This window comes from Fulmarus glacialis, unplaced genomic scaffold, assembly GCF_000690835.1.
Source record: "Fulmarus glacialis isolate BGI_N327 unplaced genomic scaffold, ASM69083v1 scaffold44834, whole genome shotgun sequence".
NCBI lineage: Eukaryota > Metazoa > Chordata > Aves > Procellariiformes > Procellariidae > Fulmarus > Fulmarus glacialis.
The window spans coordinates 725-24968 of NW_009210724.1; the positions used below are offsets into that span (position 1 = coordinate 725).

Consider the following 24244-nt stretch of genomic DNA (forward strand, 5'->3'; position numbering starts at 1 on the left):
TTGCACTGTTGCCTACCATTGCCTCCTCCAGCATTTTTCTAAGCTCCAAATGCTGGAGCAGCAGAACCGTGGCAACATAAAAATAGTTTCCTGCAGTTTTAATGCGTTAAAGAGGCAATCGCTAGCAAAAAGGGAGGGGGAAGCCAGGCAGGAGGAGAGCAGGGAGAGTGGTAGAGAAGCAGTGAGTCACCAGATGGGTTTAGCTGTCCGAGGAGCTGTACCCCCAGGGTGTGGTTTGTAATGAAAACCTGCCTGCAGAAGGTGAAGGACTTGTCTCCTAGGCTTACCTGTCCCTGGGCAACTCCTCCTCTCCCAGCTGCTTCTGGCATTCATATGGCAAAGTAAGCTGATTCAACTTTTCAGCCTAGCCAGAAAAGTTTCTCTTTGGAGGGGAGGAGATGTAGTTGTGATCTAAATTGCCTTACTTTGTAATCAGAGAAGCACCTGAGCTGTAGTAAGTGGTGGGAGTACACAGTTGGGAGGCAGGGGACTTCTGACAGCAGCAGCGTGCTTCAGCTCAGGCTTTGCTGATCCTTGGATTTCCCAGCATCTGCTTTTGCGTTAGAATTTAATAGTTGCCTAATTGTATGAAAAGAAGTCTTCAAACTTTCAGTGTCTCTTCTTTGTACTGGAAATAAGAAAGGAAATTCTTTTTTTCTTCTGTCTTCAAGCCTTCTCAAGAGCTCACAGCATATGATACAATCCTGATTTTTGTCCAAACATTTCAGCTCTACTAGTTAATACTGCCATTATGATAAAGCTGTTCTTTACCTAAGAAGAGATGTTGATGAACACTTTGTCTGCTGCGTAAGGCTTTCCTAATGGTTGCCAGGAGGATTTAGAAGACCGTAGTGGTATTCTTTCATCTGTATCTTGACAAGGCAGCTGGCCACAGGAGATGCTTTCCCTGTCTGCAGGCTATTCCTGAATAATCCTGTTCAGTTTATGCTTGGTACATTTTCTTTCAGCTAAATGGAGATGTAAAAGTAACACTTGTAACTTGAAAGGAAGGTTACATTCTGCAAACAGTGATCCTGGCTTAGGGAAGATCCCTTAGCTCACTGCTGCTTTCTGTTGTTGTCTTTTTCTTTATTACTTGATTGTTTATCACATCTCACCTTTTAAGTGTGTGTATGCTTATTTTATGTTTTCATATGTCTCTGTCCAGTTTTGTTGCAGTAGTGCTTTTCAACAGCTATAAACCCCAGTATGTTCAAGCTCTAAGACATATTGCAACCTAGGCATGTTTTCCTTCTTTTTACAAAGAAAAAGCATCAAAAAAATCTGTCAGATGCCTTGGAATCTTGTAGTAGTTATTTATAAAAAACGGTGAATTTTCTTTCTCACTTAAGTGTTTGTTAAACTGTTTATGTCGGAGCACTGGTTTATGTCAAGAAGTACTTTATGGTACTCAGCTGAAATGTCTTTTTGGATAGAAATGTATCATTTTCATAATTTTACATGCTGGGTAGTGATGTTACGGAGAAAGAGCAGAAACTAAGTAGTCTTGCTACAGTAGAAGTGCAAAGGTGTAGTAGTAGTGAACACTAATCACATTTGTTATGGTAGTGCATCTCTCCCCTCACAGTTTTTAAAAACCCAAATCAATTCCCTTAATGGGTTGAAAGTGCAGCTGTGTGAGGAGTTGAGGAGGGACAGGCTGAGGAGGCAGTTCACTGCACCTGAGGGACAGCAGTGACTGTGCAGGTAGGGGAACGGGGAACAGGAACTCAAGTCGGTTTTGTGTCTGTTCCTCCTAATCTTTGGGCAGATCTGCTGGTCTCATAGTCGTCCTTTCACTGGGCACCACTAAGAAGAGTTTGACTGCCCACCCTGTCAGGTATTTATACAAATTGATAAGATTTCCCTGGAGTTGTCTTTTCTCAAAGCTAAACCTCTCCTCATGTGTTGGATGCTTCAATCTCTTAATCATCTTTGTGGCCAGTTGAAAATGAAGCTATTTTTATTAGAAGAAAGCATATCCATTCTAATAATATATACATTATTTCCAGTATTAATGTAGAACATGTATGAAGGAGGTAAATATTGTACTAACTTGAATATTGCAGAAAATGAAAGGTGCAAAGAAAACGCCGCCTCTTTTCCATATTACCTGACATTTTCATTACAGAAAATAATTATCTTCACTGAAATTTATTGGGACAATATACGCTTTTGAAATACTAAAATTCTTAGCTGTGCTGAGTAAAGTAAGACAAAGACGCATAAAAGCTGAGAGTTGGATAAGAGCTTTTTAGTGATCACTCAGTCAATTGAAGAATGCTTCTTAAGCATTTGAATTTATTGTATAGATATAAAAATTGTGGGTTAGTTTTATGATGTAGAAAATCCACCATTTTCTTTGACTGATATGTTTCTGCCATCAAACTTGGGTTGCGTGCTTGTATGCTTTAAAATCAAGATTTATACTTCTGTGAAGCGCAAGTTGGGAGTTTAATATGAGAATTGTTGTATAAATGAGTAAAACTTGTGGAAGCAGAAGGACAGTTAAACTGTTTCTGAGTATTAGGGTCCTTTTCTTCATTACTAGTCTCTCTGTTCCAGAGCTGCCAGACTGGAGTAACTCAATGGATAGCAGCATGCAGTGGATTATTACAGAAAACCGCAGTCCAAGGCCAGTGTAGACGAATGCTCTATGGTATTTTCCAGGTAGGATATCAGAGTATGTTAAAGTGTTTAAAAAATGGGATAAGTTTAAATTAGTAAGAAAAAGTAATGGTTTTTAAATAAAGAGGCTTCCAAAAGTGATGTCTTCACTGTCTGTGTATTGCTGAAATATCAAGGCAACTTAAAAGCTTTCTACTGCTAAAAGGGTGAGCTCCCACTCTTTATTACACAGTTGTCTTCATTCCAGCTATGTAGTCTTTTAATGGATCCGTATGATCTATCATGAGTAGATTAAATGCAGAAGTCCAAATGTAGGTGTCATTTTTCCAAAGCAGCTATTACAAGCTAGTCACGAATGCATGTAATTTCCAGCACTTTATTTTATAGAACGTATCCACTGTACAGTAGCCTTGGACTTTCTAGTACTGATAGTATGTTTACCTAGCATAGCACAACATTAAGTAGTGTTGTTTCAGTGGAAACCACTGCTTTGCAGTTTTGCTTTCAGTTCTGTAATAGCATGCGCAGTGTCAGATTGTGTTTATTGATGGTAAGTTAACTAGAACATCATGTAATAGCAGTTAATAATAAAGAGGTGAAAAATGTGTAGAAAATGGGAATAGATGCAGGCTATCTGAACAGAATTAGAGTATATCGCTTGGTGCTTCCTTTCTGCATGCAATGAAACGAGAGGAAATTAAGCCTCCTCTTTGTCCTCCTGTATATTACAACTTGGATCATAGAGCCATGACTTACAGAATTAGAAATTTAACCATAAGCTCTTTGGCTTGGATGTCCTTTCTCAGACAAGACCTTCCAGTCCTGGGAAAATTGCCTGTGCTTTTGTGACACAACCATACTATCAAAGCACCAGTCCATATCAGGTAGCATACGATGTTGGAAGTAGAGAGGGAAATGAGCAGTTGTGAAGTTGATCGATAAAGTTGGGCTTACTCTGAGCCACCAGCTGGTTCAGTAGACTTCTGGGGATGACTACTCCGAACAAACCAGCGTATTGACTTTGTCTGAATTTATTCACAAGCAAGTTACTGCCAATCTGGGTGTGCTGGGAGGCTATGATAAGTGTTCTATTCAGTGTGCAGCTTCTTACCTGGAGATCTCACTCACTCCTACTTGATAGTTTTCTTTATTGTGCAGTAGCTCTGTAATACAAATCATGTGCCGTGAAGTTGTAGTGGTTGTAGTGATAGCTTTTACCCTGTAATTTGTTTTGCTCAAGTCCTGGATACAAAGACAATTGTATGGACTATAAAATTGTAGATAAAAATAGCATAAACTCTGTTTCTCTGCAAGGCCAGGAAAAAGAATTATTCTTTATTAAGAGATAAAACCCATAATTAGAAGTAGTGTGTGAGAAAGTCAAAGCAGATAGCCTGTGGTTTATGAGAGTGGAGTGTTCTGCCAGTCCATTCCGTCAGTACATTTACAACACTAGAAAATGTGTGGTGTGGAGCATTAAGCATGGACAACCATTTCGTTTGTAACAGTTATGATAATAAATGTGTGCTTTTTGTGATACAGCATTTTTCAGGATTAGACTGAACTGTAATTGACTTGGAAGCAAACAAAGGGTAATTGGTATAAAGTTAAATGTTTACTAATCAATGTTCTTTTCATTTTTTTCTTTTCTTTTATTTTCTCTCATCATTTTTACTAGAGACGCAAGGCTGGCCAGTTCCGACTGTCTAAATCCTGTGGTGGATTGATTCAAGCCAATGGAGCCATTACACAGCAAAACAGATCATTTTTCAATACAAATAAGGTTAGAAGAGTTTGATGTTTTTATTGTCGGAGGGCACATTGTGCTAGGGATCATACAGATACAGGTAACAAAACACTTTTTTAAAACATGTAGGAGGTGATTCAACTTTTATGTAAAAATGTTTTAGTATAGTGTGAACAATGGGTCCAGTAATTTGAGAAGTGCTCTCTGTTCCTTTCCAGAAAATCAAGTGCTAGCATAGGAAGGTACAGTTACAGTTGGGTTATCTGGGGTGAAGGTTCCAATGATAAGATGAGGGCTTCTTTCCAATGAGAAAAGAAACTAAGTTAAGGAGAGTAGTTATTGGGGTGGGGGGCAGATGCTCCTTTCTTACCTTTAAAAAGGGAAACACAGAGGTTGCCCATACGTATTAGAAGTGACAAGATGTTTCCTGATTCTTTAGCTTGGGAATAACGTGTGGTGGCAGTTTTGCTATCTGCTAAACACTGAAAATTGTCATGCAGTCTACTAATAATGACTAATTATTGTGTAGTAATTTATTTACTGTTCACCTGTACTATTTTGTTAATTTGTGGCCTCTGCATCTCTTACATTTATTGTCTTTTGTCTTGGAATAGAAGTTTTCTGGAGCATGAATCATCTCCATAAGATCAGTTTAGCTCTTAATCCAAGGGAGTCAGCTTCTCTCAAATAATAAATACCAGGATCCTGCTCTTGTTAACGTAACGTGAAGAAAATGGCAAAATGGAATGTGCGCACGAGAAATGAGAGGGCAGAAGGAAAAAGAAAGTTAGGGATGTATGGATAAAACTTGCATAAAAGCAACAATCCCAGTTTGCTATCTGCCTAATTGTCTGTTTTGCTGGTGTAGAGGTAGAGGTAAATACTAAGAAGTACTTTAAATTGGTTATTTTAACATGGATAGACAAAAGGTTTGAGGTAGGTTTTTGGACTGCAACCTCATTATTTTGAGTAGAGGAATACTTACTCATCTTTGAAATGTGAACTTGACTATGCACTCCTGGTGGGAAAGTGGTTTAGAATCAATGATGAGCTGCAATTGTTTCATTTTTATATTTGGTGTCAGAATTAAGCAGATTGTTCACTTTGAGCACTGAATTTCAGGTATTGAGGAGGAAAGTCATCCTGAGGTGGGCTTATGTCCCTTTCAGTGTCTTGATGAGCTTGTTTTGAGAGAGTTATAAAACTTTTTTTTTTTACTTTTCTCTATATATTTTCTAGATCTGATTTTATATACTCTTATAGGTCTGTTTAATTGCATTTGGCTGCAGTCCTAGCCTTGGCGGGATGAACTGCATACCTCTATCCATAGGTTGAACCAAACACTCACTGCTTAAATCCCCTCTCCATCTCCTGAGCTAGTGCAGGCAGACTTGCAGAAGAATGAAGCAACAATCACGACATTTCTTAGAAAAAGACTGTTTTCCAGTCAATCCTTTTTTTAGTGATGAGCTAACAACAGTTGAATCGAGATAATTTTGGTTTTTAACTGAACTTCCTCTGCATAATGAAAAATCCATACTGAGGGAGACTTCATAATGCATTTGTAGATAAGAGGCATGTAGTAAAATTAATCTGCCTAGATTCACTAGGGCTTTAGTATGATTTTAATTCCTGTGGAGGAGACGAAAGTTGATTTAGTGAGTTTGGTACGGTAGTGGTTATTGGGACACAAGTTCTGCATTGAGCATATCCTGTTATTGCCTGGCTGGAGGGGGGCTTATGGAGATATCTTACGATGTAAGATTAGGTGTCATTTTTAGTGTAGAGGAGGAGAGTATTGCATGGGATAACCTTGAAGAGAAAGTACTAAAAATTGGTTTAAATATTCATGTACATGTCGGTAGACTCACTGAGTCCATCACACGTGGCAGAGGGTGGGAAAGTGCCTTTGCAGACGCTTTTGTTCTGGATGATAATGGGGGATTTGGTGAACAGGTGTAATGGCCAACGTTCAAAGCAAGGATCTGACTATTAAAGGAGGTCCTGAACAGTGTTGTTCTGTTTTACTAGGTGACTGATAGGTACTAAAATGGCACTGAGCATGTTTCTTCCTATTTACGTGAATAGTAGGCATGATGGGTTTCAAGACATTAATAGCCATCTCTGGATAGTACACAAGTGCAAAGCATTTTATCTCAAATGCTAAACGTTGTGTGCGGATATACATAGGGATTGGTTATGTCTCAAAGCTACAATTTTTGTCAGGTTTTTTTTACAGTTAGTTTTTAATTAAGTATAGGAACTTGTGCAGGATGTGTGTCTGTATTTTAATATGTATTTATTTATCATTTATGCCATTTCAAAAATTACTATACTAGTGCTAGGAAAGCTATAGAGAATACAGCCAGAATGATCAGAAATGTGAAAAGCCTTCAATATGAGAAGAGCTACTTTAGGACCATTCTAAACTAAGGAGAGATAACTGATGGGCATATGTATGATACTGGCCTGTAAAAGTTATAAAAGATACTGAAAAAGGGAATAGGAAATGGTTGTTTGCGGCTTCTTATCGGAAAATTGGGAGCATCCAATGAAGTGGCAAGGTTGGATTTAAAACAGGCACAAGGGAATTTTTTTTACATAACTAAACTGTGAAACTCATGTACCACAACCCTGTGTGTTATGGAGGTTAAACAGTTTCAAACCTTGGGTGCTGAAGGTGCATCCAATTGTAGCTGCCAAAAATGAATGTGTGGATACATTTCCTAGTGCAGGAATGACTGTCAAAAGCTGAGCAGGTACACCTCAGGAAGCTGCAGCGTGTGCCGTATTTCTCTGCTTTTGTGCCTCGTCCAAGTACCTGCTACTGGTCCTTGTTGGAGATGGCGTCCTGGTCTAAGTGTTTGTTCTGGCCATGTATGGCAGTCCTTATATTGCTAAATTGCTTCCCTACAAGGAAAATTGTTTTCTTACTATGTTCGTGTCTTAGGAGGAAGTGTTTAGGGTAAAATTCCAGCAACCTGAAGCAATTTAACATTGGTAAATTTCTTTGGTCAGGGAACTTTCTCAGATTATAATGGTTCTCAGCTGTATTCCTCAAGTATATGTAGGAGATTCAGGTGCATTAGATTTAGGTTAGATGGGTTAAAAGGAGAGTAATTTGTTGATAACAAAATGTTTATACTGCATACTTAATTCATAAGAAATTATTTGCTAGAGTACAAATGGTAATTACTGATGGCTGATTGCTACTGCCAGGATGCTTAGAGGCAGAATGCCACAAAGATTTCTTATCAGTCCAATGGTGTTTAAGGTGCGTGGTTAATCTGGAAGAGAACATTTATCTTATGTTTGCAGACACTGAAAATCATTGAGGACTGAATGCTTTCCTGATCTAGATTTTCTGCAAGTACCACTTAGATTAACTGTAAGGGGAATAACAATCTGGGGGAGCTTCTCAGTAAGAATGGTGGGTTCATGTAGCTTCATTAGTTTTAAGATGGAGCTGATCGGCTTATATAATATGTAATTACTCTAGAATATGATATGTCTGTGAGAGTAAGAGAGGGAATGTGAAAGGTTAGCTTTATTTACTCTGTTTCTGTGATTTGTTTGCTTGCCTTATTTGCAAAAGATTTAAGCCCTAGTAAAGACACATATTTAGAAAGAATATGGGAATCTAGAATGGGAGCCATATTTTGGAAGGCAGGTTTCTATACAAACTATTTGAGTCTGAGCTTCCAGTGGGATGCTTCCATCAAAATGGTTATGCAATGTTTGCATTCATAAACAGAAGAATGTCACATAGGAAAAACAGTGTAATATTTTGCATAGAAGACCTAAATATGTATTTGTTTTGTTGAACAAAGAAAGTAAACAAAAACCCTAAAATTCTGTATTAAACTTGTAGCTTTTCTAACTAAAATGATTTGTCAGATTTAATTGCTGAGACTGAAATATGTGATGTTTGAATTTTACAGCATCTTTCTGCAAAGGATTCCTTGCAGTCATCTGAAGAGAAAGTGGGTACTTTCACAAGGATAATAGAAGCAATGGGTTTCACAGGACCACTGAAGTATAGCAGATGGGTAAAGCATTCATTTAATAATTCTTTTGGTTGTTTGATACTTTCAGAATTCTAAAAAGCAAACACTCCACCCCCTCCCCCCCTTTTTTTTTTCTTATGATAGGAGCAGTACTTAATGGAAAAGTTCTGATTATTACCCATGTAAATTCCTGGTTTGTGAAGTGAGGAATAACAATCCATAGCTTGAACCTCCCTTGATCTATGCATTGCCATCATTGACATAAGTAGGAATATTGCATTTGGTTTGCAGAGTCTTAAGCCTTCTTGAATTTCTTCAGATATCTTATTTACTTAAGTTGTGCACTGAAGAACACAATAACAGCCTTACTATCTAAGTCAAACACCCACATAGACCATCATCTTGTCTCTAATAATGACCAATTGCAGTTACCTAGAAAGAATTCAATTATAGGAAAAGCATATTATGACACTTGTCTCATGTGCCTCTCCAGCCTACAACAGTTGTCTGTCTCAGGACTTCCTGCATGAAACTAGGCATTTTTCTGTAATATCTGTTGATGGATTTTTCTTCTATAAATTTGTCCAGTTGCACTTTGAACTCTATGAACTCTAAGTTTATAGCATCCATAGCATTCAATATCAGGGAGTTCCATAGCTTGAGTACCCACTGGGGAAAGAAGTACAGTTGTTTTCAGTTGGTGCCTTTTAATTGTGTACTTAAAAAAAACTGGTGATTATTCTTTCCTTGGAGTGTATGTTCACATTCTCCCTTCCACTGATGATTTTATAGACTCATATATTCTGTAGTATCTTAGTCTTTCTCTGGACTGAGGAGACTTAGTCTAACTTGTTTCTGTTATTGAGGCTCTTTCATCTCTTGATTTTTGTTGCCCTTTTCTGAACCTCTTTCAGTGTTCTGTATTTCTGTCACAGGAGGGTCTCCCAAATGGACAATAGTGAGATATGTTATGATTGCTGTTTGAGTCGCTGTTCAGTAGTAGCTGACTAGGGCAGAGTCACAAATAGGTCCTCCTCTTCCACGATTTTTAAATAGTCCTTTCATAAAGCAATTGTTAACATCGACTAAATGAGAGCAGTTCTGTAAGAGACACCTTCAGTTCCTTATGCAGAAGGAACAAGACAGAGATGAAATTCGTAATTTCTTTTCTCTGAACTAGGACATAGTATGAAGGAGTGAGAGGAGAAGGCAGCTTGAAGGAAGGGCTGAGCCCAACTGTACAGGAATTAAAACCTATAAGGTGCTTTGAATATCTGCAAGGCAGAGTGGACCTCCTCCGAGACTGATCTGAAACTGTTGCCGATTGCATCTCGCTCCTCAGAAGGAAAATATAAAGAAAAGATAACTAACACTTACGGGTTAGGTATTTCGGTTAAAATCAGTTGCTTTCGATCAGGTGATGCTAAACCTCATGAGAGGATAGTTTCTCTCCCACGTGCTTGTGTACATATTGTTGTAATAAAGATTTTTGTTAGCTCTAAGTGTTGATTCAGAGTTCTCCTTAATTGCTACTCTTTACTGCCTGCTTTTGGCTAGGGAACTTGGGTTTGGAGAGAGTTATTTTGTGGTTAGGGCCCGAGAGACCTGAGTTCATTTTTGGCCTTGCCAGTGCTTTCTATGAGATCTTAGGGAAGTTTCTTAATATTTCTCTGCTTTTTTCCATTTTCTTCTCCCTTCCCCCACACCTCTTCTACACCCTAAAACTTCCATGATTAAATTTCACCAGTTTATCCTGTGTTATCTGCCTTATTTAAGGGCTGGATTGCAGGGACTGTTCTTTACAATATGTTTTTAATGTCTAGTAATGCCTGGTCTGGAGCAGTGGCTTTCACTAGGGATATCTCTACTCCCAGGCCAGGCAGCGTTTCCTTTAAAAAGGAAACCTTCAGAACTCCAGTAAGCCGTGTAAATTATTTTACTGCAAGAAGTTTAGATGTATACTTGATTTTTGACAGAAGCCTCAGATTATTGAATAAGAAAAATAATGGCTCTTGTGTTTCCACAGCAGGAGATCAGTTGCAACTTCCTTATTTTTCTTTTGGTTGAAGAAGACACAAATAATTACTTTGGTAATTTGAAGTTCCATTTGACAGGCATAGTGCTCATCTCTATAGTATAGTGAGCACTGAGATGATCCCTAGTATACGTCACTAAAAATAAAAAAAAAAAAACCAAAAAAGAAAAAACCAAACCAAAACAACCCATACCCAGTGGTGCTTCCTGGCTTAGGTAGGGGAGTGGGCTCTGGAGTTTTCAAATTTTTTTATTTTTCTCCCCTTGATGTTAGTAAACATGAATGGCTGACAGCTCTTCTCTTTAAGATCTTTGCTATCAGTTAGCGTGCTCTTTAAAGCTTCAGAACATGTATCTTTGTGATAGATGATGCACTGAAGGTGTTTCTGGTGCAATGGCAGGCCAAGAACAAAATTAGAAGTGCCAAAGCACCTGAGTATACCTCATGTCATTCGTCATTTGGGATTCCTTTCTCACTTGTGAAGCTTAGTTGGTCAATTTTCATTTTTGTAGGAAAAAAGATATTTTTAGGACATGTCTGGTATGTCACTTCTTTAATATTTAAAACTTAGATTATACAAAACACTTTGAGTGGTATACATCAATTAAAGTTATTGGAGGAAACCAGGAATTGTGAATTGGGATCTTTGGCGTATCTGTAAGGAAAGCCATTTCATTTATTTTTCTGTAATGACAGTATTAAACTAGATTTGGAAGGGTATTCAAGAAGCCATTTAATCATTTTTTTGCCTCAAGGCAAGGTTGATTATACTTGTGTTACTCCTGGGAGATATAATAGTTTAATGTACTCCTGAAAATCTCAAGTGATTGTGATTCTCAAAAGAAGTCTTTTCAGAAAATGATAGTGTATGTCTTTAACAAAAACAGTAGTGTTCACTAGCTCTCATGATGAATACTTCTAAGTATTGTCTTTTCTTTTTCTTTAGAAAATTAAGGTAGCAGCTTTGCGCATGTACACATGCTGTGTGGAGAAAACTGACTACGAGGAATTTTTTAACAGTAAGTAATAGACTTGATGGTATTTGGACTACTGTCCCGGTGAGAGAACTTCTGATGAAAACTCATTAGATACATTTATACCAATAAATATGACAGCAAAAAGACTTGTCAGACCCTAACAGTCATGGTCAACTAGAAGCTAACTGTACTACAGCGTTCCCTTAAGCTCTGAAGTGGCAAGGATTTAAGGGCAGACTCTGGAGTCTGGGATTGTTACTTTTTGCCCGCTGCAATGGAGAACAAGAGCAAGGGCAGGATAAGTAAAACCTAGAATGTCCTGGACTTTGAAGGATATTGCTTTTTTTATTACCAGGGGTGGGATAAACTAAGAATCCAGATATCTCTTCCCTTTTTACTGTGGTCAGATGGTCTCTGTGTCCTACCCTGTCCCATGACCAGTTGTGAGAAGGTCCAGTATAACTGGGATGGAGGTATGAGAACCATCCCTGTCCATAGATGCACAACTTTTTTTATGATACAGGGTCAGTTAGATCACAGGGTCCTACCTGTCTCTCTTCCTCATGACTGGGGCAGGTTTGGCTAGAAGTTAGAGACTTTCTACGTTTTACTGACCATGACAGTATTAAACCAGGACACATCTCTTTACTGGGTAGAGAGTATGACTAGAACAGAGACACAAGTCCCTTCTTTAAGCATATAGGAATAATATTGGCTTGAATTGGGATGGCTTTTCCATGTTGCACATGGTTTTTTAGCTATTAGCCACAAAATCTGTTGCTGCTTTTATTAGTATCAAATCTGTCTGGTCAATGGGGAAGATGTGTTTTTGAGACTTACATAAGCTTCAGTAATATTTTATTCTTATGTGAATTATTTCCCATGTTAGTGCGATTTAGCTGGTAGTAAACCCATTGCCTGGATCTGGCCTGTCACTTGAATTCCTGAGCTACCAAATGCTTTCTTATGGCTTTACAATGCACCAGCACAGGTTGGGGCTGCTGCTGCTGCCTCTTGAGAGATCCGCTGAAGGGACATCTTTGTGTGTTCATCTAGTGCAGAGTGTATTGAGGGTGGTTTGCTACATGGTGTTGCTGCTGCAAGATTTTCCAGTGGTTTTCAGAAGGTTTTCCAAAACTGTGATGTGGTTTCAGCGGTTGCAGGAGTGAGAGAACTCTGTGAGCAGTAGGATTCATCAGTAGTGATGAAAGAATTAGAACCTCATTTTTCCTGTGCACACACCTCTCTCCAGCTGTGTGCTCTCTCAGGCTTTCTCAGATAAGTTCTCTTCTGTTTGTCATATTTGCCTCTCAAATAGAGGCTTTGCTGTTTTTAACTGGTGTTTCACTATCTCTGCTTAACAGAGCAATTGTACAAAGATATGTAAATGTTGCCCTAGATTAAAATTTAAAGGAATTTCAAAACAGATACTGGCACAGATTTTCAGGCTTAATACTGAGTCAAATGACTTCAGTTGTATTCTTGATATTGTCCTACTCTTTTAAAGAGAAAATTCCCAGAGCTCCCACTCACTTTAAACATATCACAAACAGCAGGCAGCCTTTCCTTCAAGTTTCATCATTTTCTCCAGAATGTCCTCATTGTGCCTTTTGTCTTTTTGCTCTGTAGTACAAGTTGTAGCTGGTCCATCTCTGAATTTACACCATGGGAAACCTATGTTTGTATTGACTTGAGACCATTGTTACCTAGGGATCAAGATAGTTTGTTTTGCTGAGATTGACAGAGTGCATGATGCACGTGTTGGTGTTATAAGAACGCCAGTCGTTGTGGTTCCAAAGAAATCGTTGCTTTCATATAAAGACAGATAAGAAGTTTTTGTTACTTATATCTACTTAGAGCTGCAGCTGTTTGGGGGATTAGCTCTAAAGTTTAACAGGCGTGTGATCCATGTTTAAAAAGTAGTTCCCCTAAAACACAGACTGTGTGGGGTGGGCAGAAACCTTTTAAATTGATTTTGCTAACAAAGAAGCTTTAGGCTGTGGTTCCATGGGCAGCTGAGTCGAAGTAGTGGCCAAAGGGAAGAGGCTTACTTCTCCATCTTCTTCTGCCTGTGTTCTGGACTGGACAATTATCATATCCTCCGGTGAATTGTTTAGATCACTGATAGAACACAGCCCAGTTTTTTACTGATTTATTGTTTTGCTGTGTTAGTGAATTAAAGTGGCACATGGAAGGGTCTGATGGACAGCAGCTGTGGCATAAAGTAGGTGGTGAGGAGTACACGATTAAGAGAGAGGAACATGGCATGAAGCAAGATATCCAACTTTCAGTTCAATTCGCCGTGTCTTCATCAAACTAGGTCAGTCAGGAGCTGTTTTCTTCTGTTCTGATTTGCTCCTTTTTCAAATAAAGATGGGCATTGCTTAAGCCAGGACTGCAGCTCGCTCCCAAAAGAGCAGACTGGGGGACTAGTAGGAACAGGAAGCAACTAACTCTTAACTGTTTCCCTTGGTGATGCAGCAAGCATAGTAGGTGTGCCTGAGACTATGCTGATGTGGGTGCTGCACACCCAGATGATGAATTGCACTGCTTAGGAACCCTAAGAGTAGTAGTGGTGCTGCATGGGACCCAGCTCAGGTCTTCCTGAGCCAAAGTATGTAGACCTAGCGGTGTGTTTATGCTTTGCTGCCCCCAGCACTTCTGGCTCTAGTTGCATGGTGTTGAGGTACCCAAGTGAACTGCATAAGAGTCAGCTCTGGTCTCTGGAGAGCTTATTAGCTTTTTCTCTGCTGTTTGTGAGAGTTGTTAACCTACTGAGCTGGCCTTGGAAACCATGCATCCATGCGTGTGTAAAACCATTTGTGGGCTCGTTAGCCCTGTGTGATCAGATCCAGTTCCTCATAGAGCCTTCTTCAGCATTTCTGAATGTGGTTATGTTGTGGCATGAATAACAACTGCAGTGTGACCTTGTGGAACTTGGATTGGTATGTGGATTTTGTCAGGTAGTTCTCTGATAGAGGTGACGTAGAGTATAAAGACTGGATAGTATGGTGTTGAGGACTAGGACAATGATAGCATTTCATGTCTTACAGGCTGTCTTGCTATCTCAGTGCATTTCTGCTGATACCTAGTGAAATTTCTGAGACTTTCTGTTATGCAGTATGAGGTCTGTGAACTGCCTTTCTCTGTATTATGCCTTAGAACAGCAATTCCCAAAATATGGACTATGGATATGCAAGTCATGAGGCTGCTGTAGTATATAAAGGAGGTGTTTTAATTGACTCTCTAATATTATACTGCAGTTAATTTTATTATACCTGCCATTCAGTTGCCTCTTTGTTTTGTGATCATCCATGGATAAAACTTTGGGAATTCTGCTTTAGTGCCTACATCCCAAATGTCTGTACTGTGCTGCTTCTACGCGAAGTGGAGCTGTTTTAGGACTTCAGCTGTTTCTTGTTTAAAGGAGAACAGAGAAGTAGTAGAGGGAATAGCAAGATACTGGTGCCAGGCTTCCTGTGCACAAAGCTTGCAGAGCTTGGGTAGTTCTAACAAAATGAAGGAGGTAGCCACCTGTGAGAAGAGTGTTTCATGCCTAACCTTATACTTGAAAGGTCAAAAGAGCTTTTAGGATCAGGTAGGTGATACTGAGAGCTGAGCTGAAGTTTGTCTGATGAACATGGAGTGTAGGGTTACCTTGAATTCATCTTGAACTGGTAATACTGTTAATTGCTCCACTGTCATGCAGCTGCAGTAGTAAAGAGCTGGCCCTATCAAAACAGCCTTTCAGATGGCTCCTAGTGGGGCTACCAAACAGCTTGAAAGGGCTGGAGTTTACCTACAGGACTCTGGATTCTTCTGTCTCCCTTAGCCCATCAGATGCCTTATAGGCACTTGCTGCTATCTGTCATGCTCAGGGGAACACTGACATAGTGCACCTGTTTTTTTGCAGGATGTAAGGATATTATCCCATAGCATCCTTCCTAAAATTGTGGTAGTGGCAAAGATGATCTATCATGAAAGAAAGTCCATGTTCAAGTTTTGCATCCCTTACCTGATGAATTTTAAGTGCAGAATATGACTGGAGGAAGAGGTATGTCCTCATAATCCTGAGCATTCATGTCTCTAATCATATGCAGACATGTGAACAGGATGTGTTCTGTGGGCAGAATAGATTTATTCCCCAGCTGATGATAATCACAGTAATTTCATAGGTAGCTTTATCATCAGACATTTTTTCTATATCTAACTGTATTCTGAAGGGAATAATTTTCTGTTTAATTATAGGATGGATCTTTCTTCCTGGTTAGTTTCCCAGAATAAGGTGTTCCAAACCCCCGAATTTTAGAATTGCATTCTTTTTAAAAAGCTGATATTTGAGGGCAAGCTTGTTGCCTTAAAGGAACCATCCCTCCTTTAAATTTACGATGTAGACAGTCCTAATATACAAGTTAAAAAATGAATTATAACAATAGAAATGCAACACTTGGAAATTTAGAGAAAAAATTCTTCCCTCCTGGGTACTGAATAGGTCTTTAAAAACTTCCCGTATTTCCAGTAGTAGAGGTGTGAGCTTTGCTTTCCACTGAAGAGTGATTTCTGTGGTGGGAGACTGATACATGGTAACTTCCACTTCAGAAGCTTCTGTCTGTTGAACTAAGTGTTTTACTCCGAATCTTGCCTGTGGAACCTTCATTTAATTAAATGGTTTGGTTAATGCAAGCATTGTGTACTCTTGCCCTGGTTAGAGATGCCTTGGCATGCCTTTAGGTCAAAGGAGTCATTTCTAGGCACATGAACTATTTCTAATAGGAATGAGAGAGCCAAACGGGGAGAAGAGTGAGGGAAACTTGTCTTTAATCTCCAAACATAGGTGATGTACGGGCACTGATGCTGAAGCTTGGCACCTCCTAGGCACTGGTGGAGTCACCTCTCTGAGGAATAGTGATGATTTGCTTGGTTCTTCTGGTGGTTGCCTGACTATAGTTGGCATATAAAAAGAGCCTGTGAAAAGTATTGCTTCATGATCCAGGTGAATCTCCTTAGTAATACTTGAGAGCCAAGAAGTATAGGAGTCAGAAAGGAATATATTCAACACAGAAAAGATAAAGTTGACTTCCTTGGGGCACATCTGACTGGAGAGTCCATTTCTAAATACTCTCTGGCCTTCTTACAGCTAGGTTTGAACAGTCCAGAAGACAAGACCAAGTACTGGGTACGCCAAGGTGACTGTGTCAGATCCTTCTCATTAGGTACTCCTCTTAAAAACTTCTCCAGGAAACAGATGTAGAGGTGACTTCCTAGGAGGAAGGCTTGAGAGTGACAGGAACTGAAGGACTTAATGTGCACATAAGCCATAAGTCCATGTTCTTCAAGCATGAGGAAGAGGAATGTGGTTTCTGTGCCACATAGCCTAAATCTCCAGCCTCACATCATAACGGCACATGCAGATCCACAGTGTGAACATCCATGTGGACAAACCATCTCTGGGAAACCCAGTGGCTATCGGAGTAGAGCTAAATCTGGAAACAGAAATTGTTTCTATGGTTGGTTGGTGGTTTTAATCCTAGTGTAGAATGGCTAGAGGCAAGGTACGCTCAGAGTGCCGTGTGTTGTACCGTTGTGTAGTATATCAGAACAGCAGTTGGAGCAAAGACCCAGCTAGCACAGTATTCTGTCCCTGGCAGGAGGCAAGAAGGCTTCGTAAGAACGAAGCAAAGCATTTGTTGATACTTCCCTGTTATTCTCTACTGCTTTGGGACTTCCTGAGCTAGAAGCCACATGTTTGTCTAATTCTCTATTTTGGAGGTTTTTTCCCCCCTGTAAATGTTATCTGAGTTCTAAAAACATGAAATCTTTTGGAATCTACAGCGTCCTGTGGCTGCATATTCTAGAGTATAAGCACAAGTGTGACAGTAAATGATGTTTGCTTCTGATATGTATGTACTGTTTAGGGTCAGAAATTAAGTTACTAAAATGTATTTAGATTTTGGTGTAGTGAATTTCTGCTAGGTGCAAAACGTGATGAAGTTCGTATTAATACTTAGTTTTGTTGTTTGTTTTGTTTTTTTCCCCCCTACCATCAAGGGTGCCAAATGCCTGATACTTTGAATTCATGGTTTCTAGTAGCCCAGCTTCATGTCTGGTAAGTGAAAAGTAAAATAATAATAGAACTATTTTCAGGAAATAGTGATGTGTACCTTAATGTGAGAAAAAGTACGCTCCGTGGTTTTTGATGATAGTGGTTATATTCAGTTTACTAATTACTGAATTTTAGCAGTTTTCTACTAAAGAAATAAATCTCTACATTCCTCAGTAGTGGAATGGTCTTTGCCATGAGTTTTCTAAAAGCCTTGCTCAGCCTATGTGGAAAAATCTTACTTGGGTGTTTTAGGAACAGTTTAAATTTATGTAAAAGTGGTTTAAATTGGGAGAATTTGTGGTCATTAAAGTTGCTGCTCATCAGAAGCATTTAACAAATTACAGCATTGGCATTTATTCTTGCACCTCTGAAATGTACGTGCAAGTTGGTGAATGCCAGCTTGGCTATATGTAAAAATATTTAACACCTTAAACATTAAGTTTTTTCCTTTTTTCATTTGTGAAAATAGTAGCCAAAAAAATCGAGCATTACATACTTGTAAAGGTCAGAGGGATGCACAAGGGAGTACAGTAATTTCAGGAGACTGAAGTCCATAGACTTACGTTCAGCTATCCAAAGGCTGAAAGGAAGTTTGTACTGAAATAGCTGCACTTAAGCATAGGCCCCTTATTTCCTTGCCTCCTTTTTTTCCCCTTCTCTCCTTTTAATTTCCTGTCTCCTCAATATATTGAAAGATGGGGCAGCTCATTTCACTAAAGAATGAATAAATTAGCAGAACCATTGAAATTATAATCAGCTAATGAAATCAGTGGAATCAAGTAAGGAAGACCCTTGAGATTTGCAGTTTATTTATTTCTTACTGTTCCCTGTGCAAAAAAGGCTTTAAAAAATTTATAAGCTAATCATTCATATCTATATTTGGAAAACTACTGCAATAAATATTCAAAACCAAACTGTTTGTTAGTATCTGGGAAAAACAAAGAGGGGTAACATGAATCTGCAAAGAACACACTTTTTTTCACATCATCTTGATTTCGCATTGACAGGAAGATGTACCCTGTGATACACAGCATCAAATTCAAGATATGTAATCTTCTTTCATGACAGGCATAAAAATAAACAAGGGGACTATGATAGAGATGAAACTAGTATGGGATAGACACAAAAATTCTAAGATGAAAGTTGCATTGGAGAAGGCCAAGAGTTGCCACACTTTGAGCCAGTGATGTAAAGGAGACATTTATTGAGGGAAATTGAAATACTCTTATGTTTAAGATATGGTGGACAGATTGACAGCAATATACTACACAAGCAGGAAGGAATGAAATCCGTCTACTTCATGTGACAGCAATGAAAATTCGAGCGTAGAGGTTAGCACTAAATGTTTATGTGCCTGGCTCCTCCATGTTCCTGGCAGCTTGACCTAAGGAGTGCTGTCATTCTGGACCACAAAGGAGATATCCAGTTCGATATTCCAGGATACAGAGAAGCCTGTGATAGGCCTGCTCACTACCTGGGTCATTGGGAAATGCTGCAGGCTTTGCTTGTGATTAGCTCAGTGGCTAGGATCCTTCCATGACATAATTTTGCTTTCACAGTCAGGTTAATTGCTATGTTCTCTGTGATTCTCTTTCTTTAATCAGTTTGACCTCAGTAAAGTGGGAGTAGAACATTATTGATTCTGCTAGCTCTGGCAAGGTCAAGGACATCCTACCCCTGCCTAAAGGCTCCAATACCTCTGTCTTTCCTGCTGGACCTTTTGCCTCAGAGGCTAGAAACTTTCTTGATCTGGTGGCCAGTGACCTGACCATGTAGATGCTGATCACGATCTGTTAAAGCGTTCCTGTTCCCCCTTGCAATGCAGTCTAGATCACTTTCTGGTGTACTTACTTCTTCCCTCTTCTTCAGAGTTTTAGTTTCAACTGATTTAGAGTGTCTTCTGGAGCTGGAGAAGATGAGAATTTTTCCTAGTTTGGTAAACATCGCCTCCTTTCTTGCAGTTGTCATTGCCCAACATGTTCTAGTTAACGGTGTTTCTGTGCTTTTTGCATCCCACCTTTTATAGACTTAAGGTGCTTGTCAGAGCATACGTTCTTGTGTTACAGATTCTGGGGTGGGTCCTCGTTTGAATCTCTGGCTCTTATTTCTTCTTGTCTGTGAATAGAGTTTTCCTACTTACCTCCAGTCAGAAAGGGGGGAAATTCAGGCTCTCGTGCTTAGCCTCTGCTTTTGCTAACTTCTTTCAAGATAATGTTCCTTTAGATACACTCCAGTGCCTTCCAATGCACTGCTAAAATTAGACTTCAGAAAATCAACCTATCAATATTTTTTCCTGAATGTCATGTTTTTATAGGCCGTTTCTGTTACTTCACACCTTTGATGTCAGGAGGACTCTTTCTTTATGCGTAGAAGTCCACACCTTTTAGAAAATCTCAAGCTGTTCATCTCCACTGCTGGGTTTGCCTTTTCGCACGCAGTGGCAGTCTAAATGGAGCATTGGCTGTGTCCAGAGCTGTTATGAAACTGCCCAAGAGATGACTTTGGTGACTGTACTAAGAAATGTCTCGGTGCAGGATGTATCATGTAGATACCTAGAGCTCGCTTCATATTTTTACCACACCAAGTACGGTGACATCTCTAAAGTATCTAGGATCAAAATAGAGTGGTGCTACAATTCCTGTCCTGAAAGACTCAAAGATCTGTTGCAAGAATTCATCTGAGCGTTATTTTTCATAAGGAAATCTGCACTTGAGAAAGTGTTGATCAGTCAGAGAGAGTCCAGAGGAGAACAAAAACCACCAAGTATGTAGAAAACAGTTCCTGCAGGAAAAGATTTCTCAGATTTGCATAGAGAAGACTGAGGATACCATACCATTTTGAAATGTGCTGCTTCAGAAGAAAGGTGATAAACTCTCTTTGTTTCGTGGTAGAGAGGGCAGGGAGAAAGGGGTTTAAATTACATCAGAGGAGTCTTGCTTGAGAGAGGTTTTAAGAACAAGTTTACCTGCAATGTTTTAGGCATTTAGTTGATCCTGCCTTAACATGAGGGAATGGGCTACATGGCCTAAGCAAAGGCACCAGGGGAGAGGAAGACTGCACAGCCAGGCTCGGTTCTGTTAGCTTGTGCCCCAGCAAAGACCTGTACATGGCTGTAAATACAGTAGTTGGTGAACTTACTAGGCTGGGGCACAGGATAACATGCAAACCTACTTAGGAAGAGTTCAGAATTCTGCTCGTTACCTGACATCGTTGTGACATACACTTCTACGAATAATGGTAACGAGCCCCCCAAGTTGCTGGCCACTCGTGAATGGGTTAAACAGAATAAAGCCTTCCAAAATTGCTGTTGATACTTGTAGTGTTAAGCCAGAGTAATTTCCCTGAACGAGTAAAACATAGCCCCAGACACAGTTGCTCTGGAGCAACTGAGGCGGCAGGAATGAGTGGCCAGGTGCAGGTGATAGCAGTGAGCTCTGAGTGGGCTTTGCCCTTGGAAGTATGATGCATCATCACACCTTGATTGTATGGCACTGAGCCACCTCACAACAGTTGACAGGGTGGTGTTGACTACCGCTTCTGGTGTTTAAGCCAGTCTGTTGGCACTATGGGAATACTGACAGAAGCAGTTGTAGCTGAGGCTGTTGTGGGAAACTGCTATATCTCATCTAAGATGGGTCGAGTTATAGGTGCTCCTGTTCCTTTTCAGGCATTCTTACATATAATTTTCTTCTAACATAATCTCTCTGCATAACTTAAGTACAGTATAAATTATCCAACCCAACCAATGTCAGGTAGACAGCTTTCTAAAGATAGTTTGGAATAATTTTGCTTTCATGGTTTGACGAAGATGAGTCAGTATTTGACTAAACTACAGAACAGATTCTGTAGTGAAACGATAAAATGTTTCACACTGTGTTGATCTAGTTTGAAGGTTTATAGTCCTTATAGAGTCTGTGTCTTTTAAACCTCAGACAGCAGGTGTAGTAACAAACTACCAAATTTTCAAATAAACTGCAAAATTCCATGATCTCACTCGTGGTGCTGCAGAACAGCTCTGTGACAGCACTATGCATCCAAACACAGAGCCGCCTTTTAGGCTTCGTGGGTAGCAGGGTAGCAGGTTTTACTCTGAATGCCACTCCAGTCCTGCTCATCAGTGACCAATTGTTAGCTGTTGGTCTGTGTACTGCTCTCTCCTCCTGCTTCGCCACCACTGAAGGCAGACTGGATAGGAACCAGTATTTATGCTCGGGAGGAGGTTTTCTTGCGAAGCCACTCTTACTCCCCCCCCCCGAGCTTGCGTATTCAGCAAGAGAAGTATAAAAATGCTTTTCTTAGCCCAAAATTAGTCTTTTAAACTGAGTCTTTTTCTCTTTGACTTGTTAAGAGTGGGTAAAAATTTGGGATACAGTAACTCTTACTAATTAACTTTTTCATACAGCTCAATTATGGAAATGCAGAAGAGGAGCAAAGGTTTTGAAACCGGTGGAAGTAAGACACAAAAGTTTTAAGCTCTTTGTGCATTTGTTTTGTGGAAGGACTGGTAACTGGACAGCTGTTCTCTGAGTTCTGGACCACTGTTTTAGCAGAAAGCTTTGTCGTTCTTCTGTGAGCAAGATGAGGATTCACTTCTTGATACTGTCTTAATTGCATTTATTTGCTGGGACAGTGGTGCTGTTGGACAGATACTGAGTTGTCACTGCCACAATATAAACCTTGGGAATCCTACACAGCTCTGTTTCCTGAAACATAAATTGCCACAGTCTTCCATATGTTCCCTTTGCTGACTGCTGCCCTTCCCCTTCTCTCCCAACGCTCTACCTAGATTCTCTCAGTCACTCCACCCTTTGATCATTGATCTACTGGTCATGCCTCAGTCTCTCTCTCCAGTCTTCTGACCTCATTCCACCTGGCTTGTGTTGGAGCCCGAGCTGTCTCCTGTATGGCCATTGTCATTTTCAGAAGCTCTCCATGTAGAAATCATATTCTGGTCCATGGCCTTTTCTTCTTTCAATTTTGGTATCTCAGTTGTATGGCCCTTGTATGGAACTTGAATGTATGGTTCTAATCAGAAAAAAGAATATAGGACTAATGTAGTTTTTGTCACCTTCAGTTTGTTTTGTCTCTGTTACTCATCGGTGGCAATAAGTTTTGCTTCCTTTGCAGGTTAAAAAATATCTTTCCTTTACTACTCAGTAGACAAGATAGAATCCATCATAAAGATTGGCATCTGTCCTTTTACAGGTCAGCTCAACAGACAAGCTTCAAAGTTTATGATTCTCCCTGTTGAGCTGGCATTCATAGATCACCAAATACTTTTAATGCCTGTAGGGAGGCACAGAATTTATGTCCACTGAAGAAATGAACAGATAAAAAAAACATCATTTTTACCTCTTAACTCTTGTGGCACATTCGCTATTGTTAGTATGCAACTGCTTCAAAGTGGCCTCCAGCAGCTCTGCTCTGTTGCTTTTACATAAGCTGTGAGAAGAATTTCCTGTGAGCAGTTTCCCACCTGTAGCATGTCTGTATGCAAAGCAGTGACTTCTTTCAGCTCCAGTGTTTGAGCATCACCTTGTCTACAGTAACTCAGTCAATCCTGGACAGGCACTTCTGACTCATAACACAGGACCAGAGCTGATTAGTGGGGTAGAGAAGGTGGGACTGGTGATGGGACTGGTTCTTAGCTTAGTGAGGGGTTAGCCTGTATTTCAGTTCATGTTGTTTACAGATGTTGTAAAAGAGGCAAAATAAAATTTTTGTTCTGATGATTTATTTTTTAGACAGAACAGCAGCAATGAAGTTGAAGTGGCTTTAATGCTTAAAAAAAAAAGTAAAACAACTCAACCTGGTATTATCATTAAGATCCCACAATGCACTTAAAAACTTTTGAGTTCTTCTTGCATGTACTGCGTGCAGGGCTTTTGCCAAGAGGTTGGACATATATCCGAAGACCTCTGTAGTTGAAATAATTTAGGACACTGCTAATGTGAATTTGGGTGAAGTCTGTAACTTGCTTAAGCTTTCACAGCTTGGCTAGTTCGGACTCTTGCAACACTTTAGTATACCAAGCTGAATTACAGCTGGCTTGTAGCCTAGGATTAGACAAGACATTTGTTCCTGCTCCAAAGGGTAATATGTTCTTAAGGCTGAGGAATTTAGGTTGCAGTACTGTTTAACTAGATTACAATACTGTCAGCCAGAATAGAATCCACTGTCACCCTTCCATAGCTGGATTGGCCAAAATCCAGCAGATACAGCTCTTGAGTACAGAAAGAAAAGTTTGTGATAGTTTATTAAAAAAAAAAAAAAATCTTTGGTTTTTTTTTCCTGATCACAAAAACACATACTGTAAGGAGGATCTTAAATGAGCTGAAATATATTTAATTTACTCTTCACATTTGAAGAAAAGCTAGAAGCTATGAATTTGGTGTTTATGTTCTTGCAGGATGTGTCTGGTACGAATGAAACAGGAGGGTCGCACAGGAAAATACATGTGTCGCTATATAGTTCACTGCATGTGGGAGGATGTTGAACAGCGTGGTAAGGTGATGGGGGTAAGTCATCTTTGGTGTTGATAATCTTGATGATTCACCTTTTTCAATGCTTTTGTAACTTTGCATATCTTAGAAGAATGCCTAAGAATCAACCTGTAGCTGCTTGTTTATTTCTTCATTAGCTTAAGCTGGTATATGTAGCCCTTACTCCTGACCATTCATTCCCGCAGCTGTACTGCCTGTTGTATTGAGCCACTGACCTTGTTTCTGAACTGCACCATGCCTTGGA

The 24244-nt window shown here is 39.6% G+C and overlaps 1 protein-coding gene across 1 annotated transcript; it reads left to right on the forward strand.

Moving 5' to 3' along the window:
* Positions 1-2026: 2026 nt before the first annotated feature.
* LOC104076413 (ubiquinol-cytochrome-c reductase complex assembly factor 1-like) lies at positions 2027-24015 on the forward strand (the record flags this gene model as incomplete). The annotated part of the gene is made up of 7 exons (XM_009577268.1): positions 2027-2039; positions 2531-2670; positions 4307-4411; positions 8317-8424; positions 11364-11436; positions 17443-17500; positions 23907-24015. Coding segments are annotated over exons 1-7 (606 nt in total), but the record flags the coding sequence as incomplete, so codon positions are not given.
* Positions 24016-24244: the final 229 nt, after the last annotated feature.